At 47.8% G+C, this 19,212-nt stretch overlaps 1 protein-coding gene across 2 annotated transcripts in view; it reads right to left on the bottom strand.

Moving 5' to 3' along the window:
• Window positions 1–19,212, bottom strand: part of ABHD3 (abhydrolase domain containing 3, phospholipase) — a 98,957-nt gene that overhangs the window by 23,634 nt on the left and 56,111 nt on the right. For both annotated transcript variants that reach the window (XM_068234726.1, XM_068234725.1), the window contains exon 3: window positions 6,897–7,079. In XM_068234726.1, the coding sequence (XP_068090827.1) occupies window positions 6,897–7,079 (183 nt within the window). The remainder of the gene's footprint in view (window positions 1–6,896; window positions 7,080–19,212) is intronic.

A 19,212-nucleotide genomic window follows, 5' to 3' on the forward strand; every position in this document is an offset into this window, starting at 1 on the left:
AACTATTTAGCTAGACAGCCATGGCAAGGGAACAAGGACAATATTTTGAGGTCTGTAAAAAGATATGTTAGAATTGTCAGGTCAAGATCGGTTTACCTTAGCACTGGAGCTTGGCATGGGATCTCCCAAGGCTCTAGGAGTAGGTGACTACGAGTCTTCACAAGAGCGCCCCACAAGAGACAGTGGACCCCTACTCCTATCAGGCAATGAACTCATTTGCTGAAAGTGGCCACCAGGTCACGACCCTTGGAACCACCCCACCAGAGGACAGGCAAATGTGCAACTGGGAGACTTGATGGACATGTCAAAGTTGTTATACTGGCAGCAATCAGGTCAAAGGTGGTAAGTGGGACAAGGTCAGGGGAGGTGGCAGTCAAGTTGGAGTCGTTAAACAGGCAGGGGTTGGTACAACTGGCTAGCCCAGATTCAGGGCAAAATCAATCATCAATAGGGTCAAGGCAGAAGTATACAGGTCGTCAATTGCCAAATTACAAGGCAAAGTAACAGAGCTTTAAAGGGACACTGTAGGGGGGGTCAGGGGAAAATGAGTTGAACTTACCCAAGGCTTCTAATGGTCCCCCCGCAGACATCCTGTGCCCACGCAGCCGCTCACCAATGCTCCGGCCCCGCCTCCGGTTCACTTCTGGAATTTCAAACTTTAAAGTCTGAAAACCACTGCGCCTGCGTTGCCATGTCCTCGATCCCGCTAATGTGACCAGGAGCATACTGCACAGGCCCAGTATGGTCTGTGTCTGCGCAGTACGCTCCTGGTGACTCGATCAGCGGGATCGAGGACATAGCAATGCAGGCGCAGTGGTTTTCAGACTTTAAAGTCTGAAATTCCAGAAGTGAACCGGAGGCAGGGCCGGAGCATTGGTGAGTGGCTGCGTGGGCACAGGATGTCTCCGGGGGACCGTTATAAGCCTTGGGTAAGTTCAACTCATTTTCCCCCGACCCCCTACAGTATCCCTTTAAGAACTATCAATGCTGGTCAGAGCGGTCAGCAGTGACTAAAGGTGTGCATAATTTCTGATATGTTAGTGAAAAACACTTATGCAAAGGTCTGGACTTTCCTGACTGATGCTTTATGCAAGAACATCCCAAAGCTTTAGGATTTCCTCAGTGCACCATTGTCACCATACTGACATTACTATTTTGTGATATGGCCCATACTCACGGGCAACTTTTTTGGCCTGTCGCCAGCACACGTGAGTGTGTGCGCGACATGCCGGCGACAGCTACTCGCCAGGTCCCTCTGCGTACACACGCGGAAGAGGGACCAGCGGTGCGACGGAAGCTGTCGCCGACGTTCCTCCTCCCCCCGCCGGAAGCTCCGTATTCTTTATGTAGGTTGCTGTCGCTAGTCTGCGTACTCACGTGGACTAGCGACAGTTGCGGCGGAGTTGCGGCGGCAACTGTCGCCAGGCGATTGAGCGTTTCAATCGCCTGGCGACATCAGCGACGAGCGACAGTTCGGGGTGTGCGCCCGTGCAACGCCGCATACTCACGGGCGACAATTGTAGCCCGTGAGTATGGGCCATTAGCCTGCTGCTTGATAATGTGCAGCTAACCTTTTATTTCCTGAGATAACAGGGTGTATAGTAATAAATCACTTAGCACTATCTGTACAAAATGCATGATGAATAGGACCTGATCCCACATGTTGGCAGAGAGGACTGATTAGACACTTCACATTGTCATGATTCAATTCTTATGATTTAAAGGTGCCAAAGAACTGAAGAGGTTGAGTATTACTGTACCATCTGCCATGTGGGAGTAACACTTCATCTGCCAACTTCTGCCCCCTGCAATAAGTCCACAGAGAGCCTTCAGAACCCAAGCTATGCTAAAGGAAATAGCTCACCAGATTTTGTGTGGTAAAAAATATATTGGACCGTTTATTCACTATCTAGGCTTAAAGGAATACTGTAGGGGTGGGGGGTCGGGGGTAAAGGAGTTGAACTTACCTGGGGATTCTAATGGTCCCCCACAGACATCCTGTGCCCTTGCAGCCACTCACTGATGCTCCGGCTCCGCTTCCGGTTCACTTCTGGAATTTCAGACTTTAAAGACCATACTGGGCCTGTGCAGTACGATCCTGGTGACATCAGTGGGAGCGAGGACATGGCAACGCAGGTGCAGTGGTTTTCAGACTTTAAAGTCTGAAATTCCAGAAGAAAACCGGAGGCGGGGCCGGAGCATCGGTGAGCGGCTGCGCGGACACAGGATGTCTGCAGGAGGCCATTAGAAGCCCCGGGTAAGTTCAACTAATTTTCCCTCGACCCTCCTACAGTATTCCTGCAAAGGATACCATAGTCTAATAAGTATGAGTAAATGGAGGCTTGTGTCATGTGTGTATATGAGTGCTGATACTTACTGCTCCTCCAATTCTCTTCCATCATACCACTGTACATTCAACTGTAAAAGACCCCATTATTGGTTGCCAACATATGCATGCACAGTGCCCCCCCACCCCCCCCGTAGATTCCCTCCCAGAGCAATGCCTTCCTAGCAGGTTCACTCCCCTAGCTGCTGCAGTCCCGGCGCATGTGCAGTATATCCGATCCACCCCCTCCATACTGTGGTCTGGAGGAGACTGCACATGCTAAGAACACAGGAGCTAAGCGAGGATGTGCGCTGGGAAGGCAGAGCTCGTATAGCACAAATGGGGGGGATGGACATACTGCGCTTGCGCAAGTTGGCCTAGTCACAGACAATAACGAGGCCTTTTACAGCTGAACAGAGCGTTTCGGGAGAGAACGGGAGGCGTGATAAGTATCAGCACTTATGACCCTGGGGTCGTGGCCATTTTTATAAAGAATGAAACCTGGGCATCACAAGAAGCAGGAGCGGCGCTAATGGATGCTACCCTGGATCAGTTTTTTTTTTTTTTTACAATACTTTGAAAGCTCGGATTGGCTTTAGGGGTGCACCTCTAGTTTTGATTGCACAATTATTAGCCAATCTTACCACTTCCATGCAGTTTCTGTTGGCCTTCATACTACATGGAGTTAGTAAAAATAATCAGTCATCTGCCAATCAAATTTAGATGTATGTACGCATCTTCAGTTGTTTGGAGCAGCCAATGGGCATCTTACAATACAAATGTAACTTCCAGTTTGCTGTGGGTATATTTATGGAATAAAGTATACAGCACAGGTTGGTGTTCTCCATTCCCTCCTGTCTTTTGCTGCAGACACCAGCACATTGCCTTCCCATCCAGGCAAGCACACCAGTGCACTGGTCACATTCGTGGCCGGTGAGTTGGGTGCAGGGTGAGACAAATGATGGCTCACCCTGCTGCCACTCAAATTCCCGGTGTTAAACACTATTTCCCCTCCAACCCCTGAACTGCCCTTATGCGCCCCATGCACTATAAAATTACTGCTATAGCGGCACCCAGCTTTGGCGATTAGTGCCGAAACCACCTGCTATGTGGCCACATTCAGGTATTGCACCTGACATACAGGATTCCAACCCGAGACTGCAGCGCATCATCCAAACAGCAGAAAGGATAATTAGCTGCAGCTTACCTTCCCTGCAGTGGGATACAAAAGAGGGACCCCGAGGGCCCAATATAGTGTAGTATATACTGGTAATAAATGTGTTGATTATAAAGCCAGTATTTTTATACTCACAAACATGGGTTACTTCTTAGGCAACCACTACTGTAAAGTCAGGTGGGGAGATTAAACCTGACCCCACTCAGGGTTAAGAAGTCGCTCTCTGTAGATCAGAAAAAAAGTGTTTATACGCACAAAGGCGCTTGGCTCAGACCTAGACCTACATTGCTACAGAATATACTCCATCCTTATTGCCTGATGAAGCAGGGTCATGCCTCTGAAACGCATTATGTCAAACCCAGGAGTATGTAAATAGAATTTGCTTTATTGATATAATTTCAATATTGTTTTTAGTGTCCACTTTGAGGAGACAAGTCCACCACTGCCTCCTCTACTTTTAAACTTTTTAACAACTTTTATCCTACTGGCGCCTCTGTATACCTTCCCTGCAGAATCTTTACCCTTGCAGGTGCAGAAAGAGAGCGACCAAGATTGCCTCGGACCCCTCTCACCGGTCTCAATCTATCTTACTGCTTATGCCTTCAGGTGTAAGATACCGGTCAGTCGGAACAAAAACTTCTAGGCACAGGAACAGCTTCTTCCCTCAGGCAGTAGCCATGTTTAATGCAGAACCACGCTAGATCTACTAGGACTTGAAAGCATTACAGCATAGAACTAAAAATGAGCACTTCCCACCCTGTTTACTGCCATTATAACTTACATACTGTCCTTGACTTGTAATATACTGTGTATATACTGTCTGTGCTTGTATTGTTTTATTTGTCTGTTAAAGGAATACTGTAGGGGGGTCGGGGGAAAATGAGTTGAACTTTCCCGGGGCTTCTAATGGTCCCCCACAGACGTCCTGTGCCCATGTAGCCACTCACCGATGCTCTGGCTCCGCCTCCGGTTCACTTCTAGAATTTCAGACTTTAAAGTCTGAAAACCACTGCGCCTGCATTGCCGTGTCCTCATTCCCGCTGATGTCACTAGGAGCGTACTGTGCAAGCAAAGACCATACTGGGGCTGCGCAGTGCGCTCCTGGTGACATCAGCGGGAGCGAGGGTTTCGGCAACGCAGGCACAGTGGTTTTCAGACTTTAAAGTCTGAAATTCCAGAAGTGAACTGGAGGCGGGGCCGGAGCATCGGTGAGTGGCTGCACGGACACATGATGTCTGCGGGGGACCGTTCGAAGGCCCAGGTGAGTTCCACTCATTTTCCCCCGACCCCCCTACAGTATCCCTTTAAGCAACTGTGCAAATTTATTTGGCCAAATTGATTTTGATTCTTCTGAGAAAAAAAAAAAAATACACATTTTATACATGTGCCGATTTAGTTACAAGATTATATTTATAGAGCCTACCCAGGTGGTGAACCCAGGATTTTCAAGGATGTTCCTGAAAGGTCTCCCTCAGCCCCCCACTATACAGTATAATAATATGATAGGACATCATGCTGCAATTTCCCGTCCGACCGACAATGGGATTGATCAGGAGTAGTTTGGATACAGATAATAATTGGTAATGACATAATAAGACATAATACATTGGTAATGACGGGGAAAGTGAAGCATTCACACAGCAGGGCACAGGGCTGTGCTCATACCCGACTCTGTTAAGTTCCCCAGAGCTGCTCCATGCTCTGTACGCACCCTGCTGCGCCATGCTCTGTACGCACCCTGCTGCGCCATGCTCTGTACGCACCCTGCTGCGCCATGCTCTGTACGCACCCTGCTGCGCCATGCTCTGTACGCACCCTGCTGCGACATGCTCTGTACGCACCCTGCTGCGCCATGCTCTGTACGCACCCTGCTGCTCCATGCTCTGTACGCACCCTGCTGCTCCATGCTCTGTACGCACCCTGCTGCTCCATGCTCTGTACACACCCTGCTGCTCCATGCTCTGTACACACCTTGCTGCTCCATGCTCTGTACACACCCTGCTGCTCCATGCTCTGTACACACCCTGCTGCTCCATGCTCTGTACACACCCTGCTGCTCCATGCTCTGTACACACCCTGCTGCTCCATGCTCTGTACACACCCTGCTGCTCCATGCTCTGTACACACCCTGCTGCTCCATGCTCTGTACACACCCTGCTGCTCCATGCTCTGTACACACCCTGCTGCTCCATGCTTTGTACACACCCTGCTGCTCCATGCTCTGTACACACCCTGCTTCTCCATGCTCTGTACACACCCTGCTGCTCCATGCTCTGTACACACCCTGCTGCTCCATGCTTTGTACACACCCTGCTGCTCCATGCTTTGTACACACCCTGCTGCTCCATGCTCAGTACACACCCTGCTGCTCCATGCTCAGTACACACTCTGCTGCTCCATTGCTCTGTACACACCCTGCTGCTCCATTGCTCTGTACACACGCTGCTGCTCCATGCTCTGTACACACACTGCTGCTCCATGCTCTGTACACACACTGCTGCTCCATGCTCTGTACACACACTGCTGCTCCATGCTCTGTACACACCCTGATGCTCCATGCTCTGCATAAACCCTGCTGCTCCATGCTCTGCACATACCCTGCTGCTCCATGCTCTTCACACACCCTGCTGCTCCATGCTCTGTACACACCCTGCTGCTCCATGCTCTGCACACACCCTGCTGCTCCATTCTCTGTACACACACTGCTGCTCCATGCTCTGTACACACACTGCTGCTCCATGTTCTGCACACACACTGCTGCTCCATGTTCTGCACACACACTGCTGCTCCATGCTCTGCACGCACACAGTGCTGCTCCATGCTCTGCACGCACGCTGCTGCTCCATGCTCTGCACACACGCTGCTGCTCCATGCTCTGCACACACGCTGCTGCTCCATGCTCTGCACACACGCTGCTGCTCCATGCTCTGCACACACGCTGCTGCTCCATGCTCTGCACACACGCTGCTGCTCCATGCTCTGCACACACGCTGCTGCTCCATGCTCTGCACACACGCTGCTGCTCCATGCTCTGCACACACGCTGCTGCTCCATGCTCTGCACACACGCTGCTGCTCCATGCTCTGCACACACGCTGCTGCTCCATGCTCTGCACACACGCTGCTGCTCCATGTTCTGCACACACGCTGCTGCTCCATGCTCTGTACACACGCTGCTGCTACATCCAAAGTCAACTGTAGCAAGGAAAGAAAGGGGGCAGTGCTGTGAGCTGCAGGATGCCTACAGATACTCTGGTGTCTCAACTTGTGCCTGTCCCCAGACACTGCACCGCCCTGGTCTGATGGGGGATTCTGGGCAGCTATAATCACCCTCTGCGTTTGCCTATGTTACCCTTTCATATCAGATACTTTTGTAGTTCCAAGCTGTACATACCTGTATCCAAGCTCTTCACTGTGCTTAACCATGTGCAGAATATAGGATTCCCGGCTTGTTCCTGTGAGGCCAGGCAGTAAAAGGATTGTAGGTCTTGTGCTGGCGTCAGGGTAAAGTGTATTATAATCATTACTAAACCAGTCCAGTGAAATCTGCCCTCCATCTGCTGTTTTAATAAGCTCACTGTAAGACAAAATAAAGAATTGTACAGCACTTTAATTAGATTTATGGAATCACCAATCAACCTATATATTATAGCAAAAGTGATGGTTGTCCATTCAGAGACTTTGTGTACAGCTGCAGTCCTTTCATGCGTCTTGGTTTCCCCCTGACAGTTCTGGATGTTTTACGGACAATATTGAAGCTCTGACTTTCTGCTGCTGCAGTATGCTTGCTGATGCTGGATTATTTGGATCAGAGGGAGATGACATAATTATTTTGCAGCCGTGTAGCTTCTACAGAGGCCTGCAATTGCACTTTTTGTTGCAAGAGTGGACATATGTTCAACATTTGTGCATTGGTGTCATCAGGAGAAATTACTTGCAATTGCTCCTTATTACAGATTGTCAGTCAGAGCGTAATTTATCTGGCATGCATGCTTACAGTTTGCGTTGGAGGAAGTAAAATGCACTTCATGCCAATTAGGATTGGCCAAATTCCAAAAGGTATATTTATTTCGCATGCTGCATTGTACCTCCTGAAGAACAGGATTCCAATGCAATGGACTAGAAAAGTCACATAGAGCATAGTAACCTCCCCGGCGTTTAATTTCCATGTGATTTTTGTACCAAATGGTGCAATTTTTTTTAAAACGTTTTATTTATATTGTAAGCATTTTTGCTGACTGCTTGAAAGTTGTAGTCTTGCAAGCTGTCTACAAGCATGCATACAATATAAAAAAACATGTTTTAAAAAAGTGTTTTACATTTTTGTTAAAATTAATAATATTTTATTTTTAATTATTTTTTACACTTCGATGTTTATATATTGGATGCAATACAGAGATTTGCATGGAATCCAAAAAAGAAAAAGAAAAAATGAATTGGCTGCCTGATGTGATGACGCTGCATGCGGCCAACACCAGGGGGTGCACGCAGCATCATCGGAGAGACACGCCAGGGGACTTGATCGCCAAGGGGCAGGCATATGCTAACAAGGAAGCAGCTAGGTGCCGCTGAGAGATTCCACACGCAAACAATGCCGCAGGTGAGCAATTGTAATTACTGGATGACCCTGACTCGTCCTTACCGATTCTAGCAATTTTTTTTTTTTATGGACGAGTTAGGCTCGTTCTTTTAACACTAAGGAGGTTAAGTGCAATGTAACACAGATGGTGAAGCATACAGGACATAGAAGTGTGCTTCACCACAACTGTAAGAAGACATGTCATCTAGCATACTGCTGCCACACCACTGATGTGCAGGTGTGAACGTACCATTACAATATAATTGCATTGCGTTACGATACTGTCTGTCACGGACGCATTGTGAAAGTAATTTAAATGTGCATATGCATGTACAGTTCATGTTGCTCTGAGGGTTTCGGAATGATTCCTCGGGTGACAGAGAGAGGAGTTTGTTTCTATGGCGAGAGGAAGGCGGCATAGTGCACAACTAAGTAGCTACCGGTGGGAGGGGAATAATACGTTTGAGGTTGCGGTCACAAAAAAATTTGGCATACTGGTTTGTTAAGAAAGTTTGGGAGATGTCTGTGTACACACAAAATATTTGCAACCATGAATTGCCATGGATTGAATATGGTGTGTACACACCTTTAGGGCTCGTTCACACTATAAGAGCTTTTCTAAGTGCTTGTGATTTTAAAAGCTCTTGCTAATGTTATATTATGTGAGTGTTCACACTGGAGCGATGCAATTTTGTAAAAATCCCCCATAGGATTGCATTAGCAAGAGCTTTTAAAATCTCTGGCATTTAAAAAGCTCTCGTAGGGTGAATCAGCCCTTAGCTGCATACAATTTGCTTTAAATCTGCATGCAAGTTGGAATAATTTTCATCTCAATAACCGATTCTATTCAGGTGGGAGCAGCCCCTGCCTCTGCAGAGGGCCTCAGAGCTGTGAGGGGCCCCTCAACTACTAAACTTCCCTTTCTCGGATACTCCAGATCAGGCGTTTTTGTAACTACACTTTATGGGTGTGAAGATCTTGATGGCCACACTTTGTGAGCCTTGTAAGATGGGCCCCCAGCAGTGGCGTAGCAATAGGGGATGCAGAGGTTGCGACCACACTGGGGCCCCTTGGACCACCAGAGGAGCCCACTAGGAGCCCTCCTTCATCCGTGTAAAAGTCGCACTGGGGCCCCAAGCTCCTTAGTTATGCCACTGGACCTCAGGCTGTGAGGTTCAGCAAGAAGAGGCAAAGGAACGGTTGAGAGCATTAAGGGGCCCCATCAGTTCTGTTGGGGTCCCCATGAATTGTAGTTACACCCTCTATTCCTCATTCACTGAAGAAAAAGATTTGATGGATGCTGCATACTCATATTACCCAGAGTATGAGAAGACCGGGCACCAAGCTTATGGTACGAAACATCGGTAGCAGTTAGCGCCCATACCTTGCAGATTCATAGTTCTACTCACACTTGGTCCATTATATGCATGGAGTAGGAATGTTCCCTGCATTTGTCTTTTTTACAGTTGCTCCCATCTTCTCACAGACGAAATATACTGGAAAGTTAATTAGCATGTGATCTAGCTGGCTGTTTGTGAGTGAGCATACTGAAAGTATATTTGATTGTAAGCTCACTAAAGGTGCGTACACACGCACTATGGCCGCCAACGACGGGTCCATCAGACCCTCCCGCTGGGCGGACTTTCAGGCGACAGTAGCGCTGTCGGCGGACTGATAAGGCTGTTTCTGAACGATCCGCTCAGCGAATCGCTCAGAAACAGCTTTATCAGTCTGCCGACAGCGCGTACACACGCTCTACTGTCGCCTGAAAGTCCGCCCAGTAAGAGGGTCTGACAGGCCGTTGTTGGCGGCCGTAGTACACACCTTTAGGGACTGACAGATACAATTTTTTTTTTTTTTTTTTTTTTACAGATTCTTTTATTTTAATATTAAAGAGTAACAGTGAAATACAATACGTAGATAGTTAACATAACTGTCATAAGTCATAACGTACAAGACACAAGGGAGATATATCCCCAGACCTATGCAGATCAGCAATAACAAAGATTGGTAGCATATAGAATCAATGTACAATTTAGTTTTGTATAAGGACATGAATGATAACATAAATGGGTCTTGGAATCTTGAAGAAGAGAAACAGTGGTCACATAATGTTATTGCTTTATATATTTAGCGTAATATGTGATAAAGATAATGAGACCTACGTTAAGGGTGAGACAATCATTGTTGTTATCACGGCCTCCCTGGGCCCATAGGGGTCATACACCAGGGGGGCCTATAGTAAAGAGAGTCTAGTCTCACCTGACATGTCTAGTGAATATCATCCTCCCCTGTTCATTTTGAGAGTATAAGGAGAGGAAGAAAAAGAGAGAAAGAGAGCGAAAAGAGAGAGACGTGTGCAGGCGTGGGGGAATCCAGAGTAGGGCACGGGGGAACCCCGGGTAGAAGGTAAGTGTTCTCTTCTCCTCACGCCAGGGGGCAGGGGGGTGGGCCAGGCGGGACTGTTTATGTTAACTGGGAGGGTGTGCGTTCCAGGCCATCTTAATTAGTTATAAGTGACTTGTATTGTTGTGTTTCTTGGAACTCGAACCAGCTAAACCATGTCTTCCAGTACTGGTCATGCCTATCATGTAATGTGGCAGTGAGATCCTCCATGTGTTGTATCTGCCCTATCAGTTTCAACCAGTCACCTATTCTGGGCGATTCTTCTGACTTCCAGAGTCTTGCTATCAAAGTCCTAGCAGCATTAATTAGATGTCTTGTTAGTGTTTTTTTATATCTTCTGATGGACCATGTGTTGTGATGTAGTAAGAAGAAGGCTGGAGAATCAGGTGGGAGAAAGTCAGTCAGCTCGTGCATAATGCCTCTAACTTCCGTCCAGAATTGTGTGAGTTTAGAGCAATACCAGAATGTGTGAACTAGAGTTCCCACTTCCCTCCCACATCTCCAACACAAATCAGATACACTAGGAAACATAGTATGCAAGCGAGCTGGGGTCAGGTACCATCGTGTTAATAGCTTATAGCCTGACTCCTGAAACCGAGAAGCTAGGGATGATTTGTGGGCAAAGATAAGAATCTTGTCCCACTGCTTATCTGTGAATGTTAGTCCCAAGTCACATTCCCACTTGTCTCGGAACTGGGCTGATGGCGTGGCAATATCATTTAGGATAGAGTACATTAGAGAGATTGTTCCCCGTATCTGGCCCTCTTCCATACATGTTCGTTCAAAGATAGTCAAGGGTCTGTTATAGCTGGATCTAGGCCCTTGGGACAACAGGAAGTGCTTGAACTGGATCCAGCTCCAGGGATCCAAAGTCTGTGCTCCAACAGTTTGGGCCAATGTCTGAAGGTGCGTCCAGTCTCCGTTATCCAGCATATGATAGGCTCGTATAGCTGGTCCCACCCTCCAGTTTGGGTAACTTTTAGCAGGTAAACCTGGCGGAAAGGCGAGGTTATCCAGAATAGGTAGTAGGGGGGTGGGCCATGGGGATAATAGGGGTAAGTTCCTATACCTGGCAAAAACACTAATGGTGTGAGCGACCATCGAGGCAGCAGGGTCAGAGACTTTCCTGGATTTACTAGCCCATGGGACATTGCTTAATTTATCCTGTATGAGTTCTTCCTCCATTCCTACCCATCGTTTATGATTAGCATGTCTGTGCCAGTCAATTATGCGGGTAAGCACCGCCGCAGTATAGTATAGTTTAGGATTGGGAACGGCCATTCCCCCCAGTTCCTTGGGAGCTGTCTGGGTCTGATATTTCAGCCTGGGCTTACGGCCATTCCAGATAAATCTGGAGAAGGCTCGGGTCACCAACTTGAAGAACGAGGATGGGATATAGATAGGAAGGGTCTGGAACAGATAAAGTAGCCGGGGCATAATCGTCATTTTTATTATATTAGATCTTCCAAACCAGGAGAATTGCTGTTTGTTCCAGTCTTGGAGATCTTTTCTGATTCGCTCTAGTGCTGGGGTAAAATTATTGGTGACTAGGTCCCTTGGATCTGGTGTGATGTGGATCCCTAGGTATTTCATGTATATAGGGGGCCACTTAAAGGGAAAGTTACTTTGAATAGTAGATTTAAGTGTTCCTGGTAGAAGGACTCCCATCGCCTCGCTTTTATCATAGTTAATTGACATGTTTGAGAGAAGCCCATATTTCCGAAATTCCAGAAGGAGGTTGGGTAAAGAGATATGTGGGTTGGTCATATAAAATAGCATGTCATCTGCGTAAGCAGCAACCTTATGCTGGGATCTCGGAAGCTGCACCCCCCCAATGTCGGGATTGTTGCGTACTGTGCAGAGGAAAGGTTCAAGAGTCAGTGCAAAAATAAGCGGGGAAAGCGGGCACCCCTGACGAGTGCCATTTTGAATATTAAATGCATCAGATAGAGTCCCATTAGCTTTAACCTTTGCGTTAGGGCACGAGTATAAGGCAAGGATTCTTTTGCGCATCATACCCCCCAAACCTATGTGTCGCAGTGTCCCCTCGATGAAGTCCCAGTCCACCCTATCAAATGCTTTTTCAGCATCCGTAGATAGTAGTAGAGTAGGGGTGGACTGGGATCTCACCCAATGCAGTACATTAAGGGTACGGATGGTGTTGTCCCTTGCTTCGCGACCCGGGATAAACCCGACCTGGTCCAAATGGACCAGGTTAGGTAATAAAGGTGCTATCCTATTGGCAAGCATTTTGGAATATAATTTCAGGTCCACATTGAGGAGGGAGATTGGCCGGTAGCTTTGGCATTGGGCCGGATCCTTTCCTTCCTTGTGTATAACAGTAATGTGGGATTCGAGCATTTGGGGGGGGAACCAGTGTTGATCTAGCGGTTGCTCTGTGATTAAGTTACAAGCCCGTAGTAAGTGTGGGGAAATTAAGTTCTTGAACTTTTTGTAGTATTCTACGGAGTATCCGTCCGGGCCTGGGGCTTTGCCTGTGGGCATTTGTGCGAGAGCCACTCCCATCTCGTCTTCTGTGAAGGGCTCCTCGAGAGCCTCTATATCTATCTGTGACAGCCGGGGCATTTTAGATTCCTTCAGATACATTTTAATCTTGTCTCGTTTTTCAGTTGTGGAGAGACTAAGTGATGAGGAGGGGAGATTATATAAATTGGCGTAATATTCCTTAAAGATTCTTGATATGTCCCTGTATTCATGATGCAGAGTTGAGGCCTTATCGTTGATACAGGAGATGTATCTTGAGGTTTGCTGAGATCTCAAAGCCCTTGCTAACATAGAGCCGCACTTGTTACCCCACTCATAGAAGGAGCGACAGCATCTTTCTGCTGCAAATTTGGCCTTATGGAACAGCAAGGATTTAAGGCGCTGCCTCGCCGCTATTAGATCAGACAGTGTGGACGTGGACATATCCCCCTTATGTTTGGATTCTAGCTCGCTGATAAGCGATAGGGAATCTGTTATATCTTTTTCTCTTTCTTTCTTGCGGCGGGCTCCTTCGCGGATCAAGACGCCACGCACAAAACATTTATGTGTTTGCCAGATTGTCATAGGGGACATGTCCTCGCTCACGTTTATCCGAAAAAACTCCTCAGTTTCATTCTTTATTTTTTGATAAATTTGCCTATCTTGTATCAGGGAGTTGTTTATGCGCCATGTGGGCGGTCTGTTTCTAATATCCCCCCAGGATAATTCAATCCATACTGGGGCGTGGTCTGACAGAGTCATGTTACCTATACCGGGGGAGGCAGATATTGATAATAAGTTATGAGAAATAAACACATAATCTATCCTAGTGTAGGAGCTGTGCGTATGTGAGAAGAAGGTATAATCCTTTTGGGAGGGGTTATGAAGTCGCCAGGCGTCTACCAGTTGCATGTCTCGCAGCAACGCTTTACATTTACGGAGTTGCTTCTCTGAAAGTGGGGATTTCTGAGAAGAGGAATCTAGTGTAGGTTCCAGCGCTACATTCAGGTCTCCTCCCAGTATTATACTGCCTTCTGCAAAGGAGTTTAATTTGGAGAGGAATTTTTGGAGAAAAAGAGCTTGCTGACTGTTAGGTGCATAAAAAGAGCCGATCGTAACCTTTTGGTTATAGAGTATGCCTTTGATTAAATTAAAGCGCCCTAATTTGTCCCCAAATTCTTCTATAAGCGTAAAGGGTGTATCTTTAGCGACCAAGATCGCAGTACCTTTTGTTTTGGTGTCCTGTGGGGTACTATAGAAGGCAGATTTGTAATATCTGCTAAATAGTTTAGGTGGCAAGGGGCCTTTGAAGTGAGTTTCTTGTAAACATACGATAGTGGCTCTTTCTCTGCGACACAGATTCAGCAGAGCAGATCTCTTCTCTGGTATGTTTAAACCCCTGGCGTTTAAGGAGAGAACTTTAAGTGACTGCTTGAATGTAGAATAAAAATCCCGTGGGTCCCCCAGCCCATCCCGACCCACCCACCGTCCGCACACCCTGAAGAAGCAAGTAACAGAGAGAAAAGTGGGAAAAAAGAGAGATACAAAAGATCAAGAATTGCATAAGAACATGTGTAGCAAACCACAGTGAAACCATAAGAAGTATGTTTCTACATATCTTCTTAGTATTAGGCCCGTAACAGGCCTGTTTATGGATAATAATATCCAGTATTCCCACGAGCCTAAAAGGTTCGTGTGGGCGAGGCGGCCAAACGCCCTGGGGTAAGTGAGTCCACACCATAGTAAGGAGTGGAGTCGCTGATCCCGTGTCCCCGCGTGCATATTTTAGATACAACCACCTTAATGTGTCCCGTTGGGGAAGGGAGAACAATTTTAAAAAAAGGGGGATATGAAAGCTTTTAACATTCCTGAACATAGGAAAGCGAACATATAAAGAGCAGAGATATTCCAACAGAAGCCTTGCTTCCACCAATCCCGTACCTAGTTCCTGCTAAGGTTTCCCATACCAGGCCCTCCCACCACATCACAACCCCCATCCCCTCCCCCCGTGTGCCTGGAGAGCAAGAAAGCGCCCCCCAACACTGCTCTGTACTAGGGTGTTTACCAGAGTGAAGCCCTTCTCATCTATTGCTCATCAAGTTTGCTGCGGCAAAACCCCCCGTCCCCAGCCGCCCCCCTCTCCCCCCCCAGCGGCTAAAAGCCACTTTCCGCACCCCCCAGGCCAGCTATTCCCCACCACATGTGCATAGACAGATATTTCGCATTGCTTACGATCATACAAATACATTATTCATTATGCAATTGAGGTCTCAAAAGCCTGCAAGCGTGGTCGGGTCGGCCAGCAGATAACAAGCATGTGTGGAAGTCACTGGGAGGGGGGCTCGGGACTCCGTCATCACAGCAGGGGGGAAAAGTAAGGCGGCCCAGCGACACAGGGCCCCACCACACCGCTGCCTCCAGAATAATTCTTATTATATTGTGCCGATATCGGCGCTTGAGAGGAGGGGGTCGGGTCATGGGGGCCATAGCCCCAAGTAGCCTCAGGGGGGTCTCTGTAGGCTTCAGATGTCAGCATGTCCCAAGATAGCAAGTTCTTTCAGATCAGTGTCTGTGGTTGCCCACGCATCTCCAGGAGGGGGTTCAGGGGGGAGCGACCCGCAGCGGGCCTCAGCAAGTAAGTCTAGGCAAGGGCTATAGGGCTGGCAGGTGACAAAGTACTCACATTACTGGCGTCTCGGTCTCCGATTCTTCGGTGGGCGCGATGGATCAAAGGAGTCTGGGTCCCATTCAGGGAGCTCAACCGCGGACATAGAGATGTCCTCAAAGAAGGCCGGGAGCTCACGTGGATGCCGCAAGATGGCGGTTTTGGATCCCTTCCGCGCCACTAGCTGAAAGGGGAAACCCCAATGGTAGGTAATTCCAGCTTGCTGCAGTGCTTTGACCAGCGGGCGGAGGGCCCAGCGTTGGGCCAGGGTAGATGGGGCTAGATCCTGATACAGGGAGATTGAAGCGCCCTGCCACTCCACCTGGTCTTTGTTGCGGGCCGCCGCCATGATCTCCTCTTTCTCTTTGTAGTTATGCAGACGGCAGATGATGTCCCGTGGAGGTTCTTGGTTGGATGGCACAGCCCTCAGGGCTCTATGCGCACGGTCGAACTTGATTCCTCTATCCTCCTGTCTGCCCAGGACTCCATTAAAAATCGAGCAGAGCGTAGGGACAATTTCGTCCGCTTGTACCGTTTCCGGCACACCACGGATCCGTATGTTGTTCCTCCTTCCCCTGTTCTGCAGGTCCTCCAGCTGCCACCTGAACGACTGCGAGTTGGCGAGATGTTTTTCGCTTGCTGCTCTAAGGGAGGCCACTTCTGCTTGCAGCGTGGCGATGTTAGCTTCCGTAATGGAGACACGGTCAGAGAGGCCTGTAATGTCCGCGTGGATCGCCGCAATTTCAGTTTTTGTGGATGTGACAATTCTCTCTGTTTGTTCGTCTAAATCTTGCTTTGTGGGTAGACTACGGAGGTAGCGCCATATATCCTCTAGATTGCATAGGGCTGAGGGTCCCGCCTTCATAGAGGAAGATGTTGCGGCCTGGTCCGCTGTGTCCGCCATCTTAGGTGGTTCGGCAGTGGAACGTGCTGCTTGAAAATATCGGGTTACCGGCCTCTGCTTAGGGGATGGTGGGCACCTTTTCTTTGCAGGTTGTCTCTCCGCTTTCCTCATGCCCCTTAGGTCTCTTTTTGAGAAGGTGTTGCTAGTCTGTATGCTTTCTAAGGCACATCGGGACAGGAGCTCAGCTTCAACACAACCTCACTCCTCCATGGTCGGCTCCGCCCCCCGACAGATACAATTTTTTGGCAGATTTACCTGCCAGATTGATTATTTCCAGCATGTCTGATCTAAGGATCAATCTTTTTTTGAGCAATTTTCTGATCGATTTCCATTCGTTTCTATGGAAATCAATCAGAAAATCGCTCAAAAAAAAAAAAACCGATCCTCAGATCGGACATTCTGGAAAAAATGGAGCTAAAAAATCTGCCAAAAAATTGTATGGTATGGATCCAGCATTAGCAATGTGTTAGCAAAACCACTGCGTAAAATGTCAGCATTATACAGAATACAGAAATAAACATCAGTTAGGAAGTTGCATAATTCTCATTAACGTTATACCCAGAGCTGATCTCAGCAGTGAGACACATGACAAGTGCTCAGCGGCAGACTACCGTATATTATAGCAAGAATTGTTCAGTCCTGTTACAAGCATACTGCACCTGTTGTCTTGTCACTTGTACTGACAGGTGGGCTGATCAGGCGGACTAATACTGTGTCACATATCACTGCCTACTGAAAAAAGTTACTTTCACAATGACTTTCACAAAGCTGTATTTAACTTTATCTAACTTTTGACTTGCAAATCTACTGTATATTTATCTTCCCCTCTAAAATAAAAATAAAGCTGAACACCACACAGTTCAAAAATACACAGCTAACTGAATGTACCATATGTGAAAAAAAAAACCACCATCAGAAGCCTAATTTAGCCCAAATCCAGGGAAGCAGGATAATGGACAATTTGGGCTCTCCCTAGTCCCTGATGCAAATATCGGCTATTGAGCGACCAAAGCAGAAATGTGGGCGCCCAATAAATAGCAGGTGTCCGACCCATCTAACCGAAATTTTTCGTTTTTGAAAATAAGAATGCTCTTTGTTTTTGAAATGTTTGCTCTTTTGTATTAACCATTTTTTCATTTTTGAAAGTTATAAGTGTAGGAAGGGGGTTTTAACCACTTGATGACCACAGTGCTGTCCCCCCCTAAAGACCAGGCCATTTTTTGAAGTACTGGGCTGTGCAGGCTTTTCAGCCTCCTGCACAGCCCAGCTAAAGAGCCCAGCGATCGGACTCACCTCCTTTTTTGTCCCTAAGGGGACATGCCGCCAGCATGGCCGGATTTCTGGCAAGGCCACATAGGCCATGGCCTAGGGCACCAGATAAACAAGGGGCGGCCTGCAGACAGTAGGCATTATTTGCAGGGGCATTATTTGCAAGTGTCCAAACAAATGAAAGGGGTCAGGATAACTGCACTATTAGTACCAGCTGGCATCTGCCTGTGCTGTGCTACAGGCAGCTGCAGTCCGTTAACCAAACGTTTGTGAACAGTGTCCAATGACATAGCAGCAGCTGCAGGCAGTTACAGAAGGCTGGGTCTCACGCACTTGGTGTGGGGGATGAAAGGACCAGGGGCAGCACCAGCAAATAGTACAGAATACAGAAGGCAGCGTCTCACAGTACCCATTTCTTAATTATTGATTGGCCAGCGCTGTTACCCTGGAGACAGCAATGGGTACAGGGCTCACTTTTACGTGTTGCTGACCCCACCCAATGCCCAATTGTGAGCCACTTTTGACTATATGTGTGTGGTGGACGGCTCCCACCATGCCCATCACCTGTAGATCGCTTGATTGACCAGTTCCCCCGTGTGACGTGATTTATTCACTACACGTTGCCATGGAGACCTCAGCACTAGCCGCAATAGTGGACACCAGCGGCCCAAAAATGTTTGTTTGGGTGTTTGGAGAGAGGTGGTAGGATACGGTTTCGGTTGGGGCGGCTGGTAATAGTCGGCCTTGTGCGGTAAGAAGTACAAATCCGGCACTGGCCGCCAGAAGGGTCCGATCGCTGCAGCAGTTTTTTTTTTCCCTTCAGCCTGGGACCTAAATGAGACCTACCACCATCATCAGCACAAAAGACTCTGATTAATTCACAGCACACTTGTAACCCGATTTATCCTTTAGCACTCGGCCCCGACTGAGAGGAATCCACCAGACACTGACTCAGATGCGATTATCAAGGATTTATTTGTGACCTAAGAGTGGTCACTAGTAAGTTCTCTCAACCAGTAACACTTCAAAACAAATATACACTTTCCTTGCACCTCAAAGGTCAAAAAATACAATCTTCTCCCTTTCACAGCCGGTGCACCAGTAAAAGATGCCTCTAATGAAGGGGGGGGGGGGGGGGGTTAGGGTTAGGGATCAGGAAGGGAGGTTTTAGGGTTAGGCATCAAAGGGGGGAGGGTTCTGTGTGAGACTAGGGTTAGGTTTAGTTATAGTAAAGTGTCTACCTAGCAACAGGGAGGATCATCACTGGTCCACCAAGAACCAATGAAAATTTCCCTATTGCAGGAAAATTCCCAATGTTTTTTTTTTTTTTTTTTTGCAAACCAATGAGGTGCCCTATTCTTTTTCTGGTCACCAATCCCCTGTAGTGGACCAAATGATGGCAG

This window comes from Hyperolius riggenbachi, chromosome 5 (genome assembly GCF_040937935.1).
Source record: "Hyperolius riggenbachi isolate aHypRig1 chromosome 5, aHypRig1.pri, whole genome shotgun sequence".
Taxonomy (NCBI): domain Eukaryota; kingdom Metazoa; phylum Chordata; class Amphibia; order Anura; family Hyperoliidae; genus Hyperolius; species Hyperolius riggenbachi.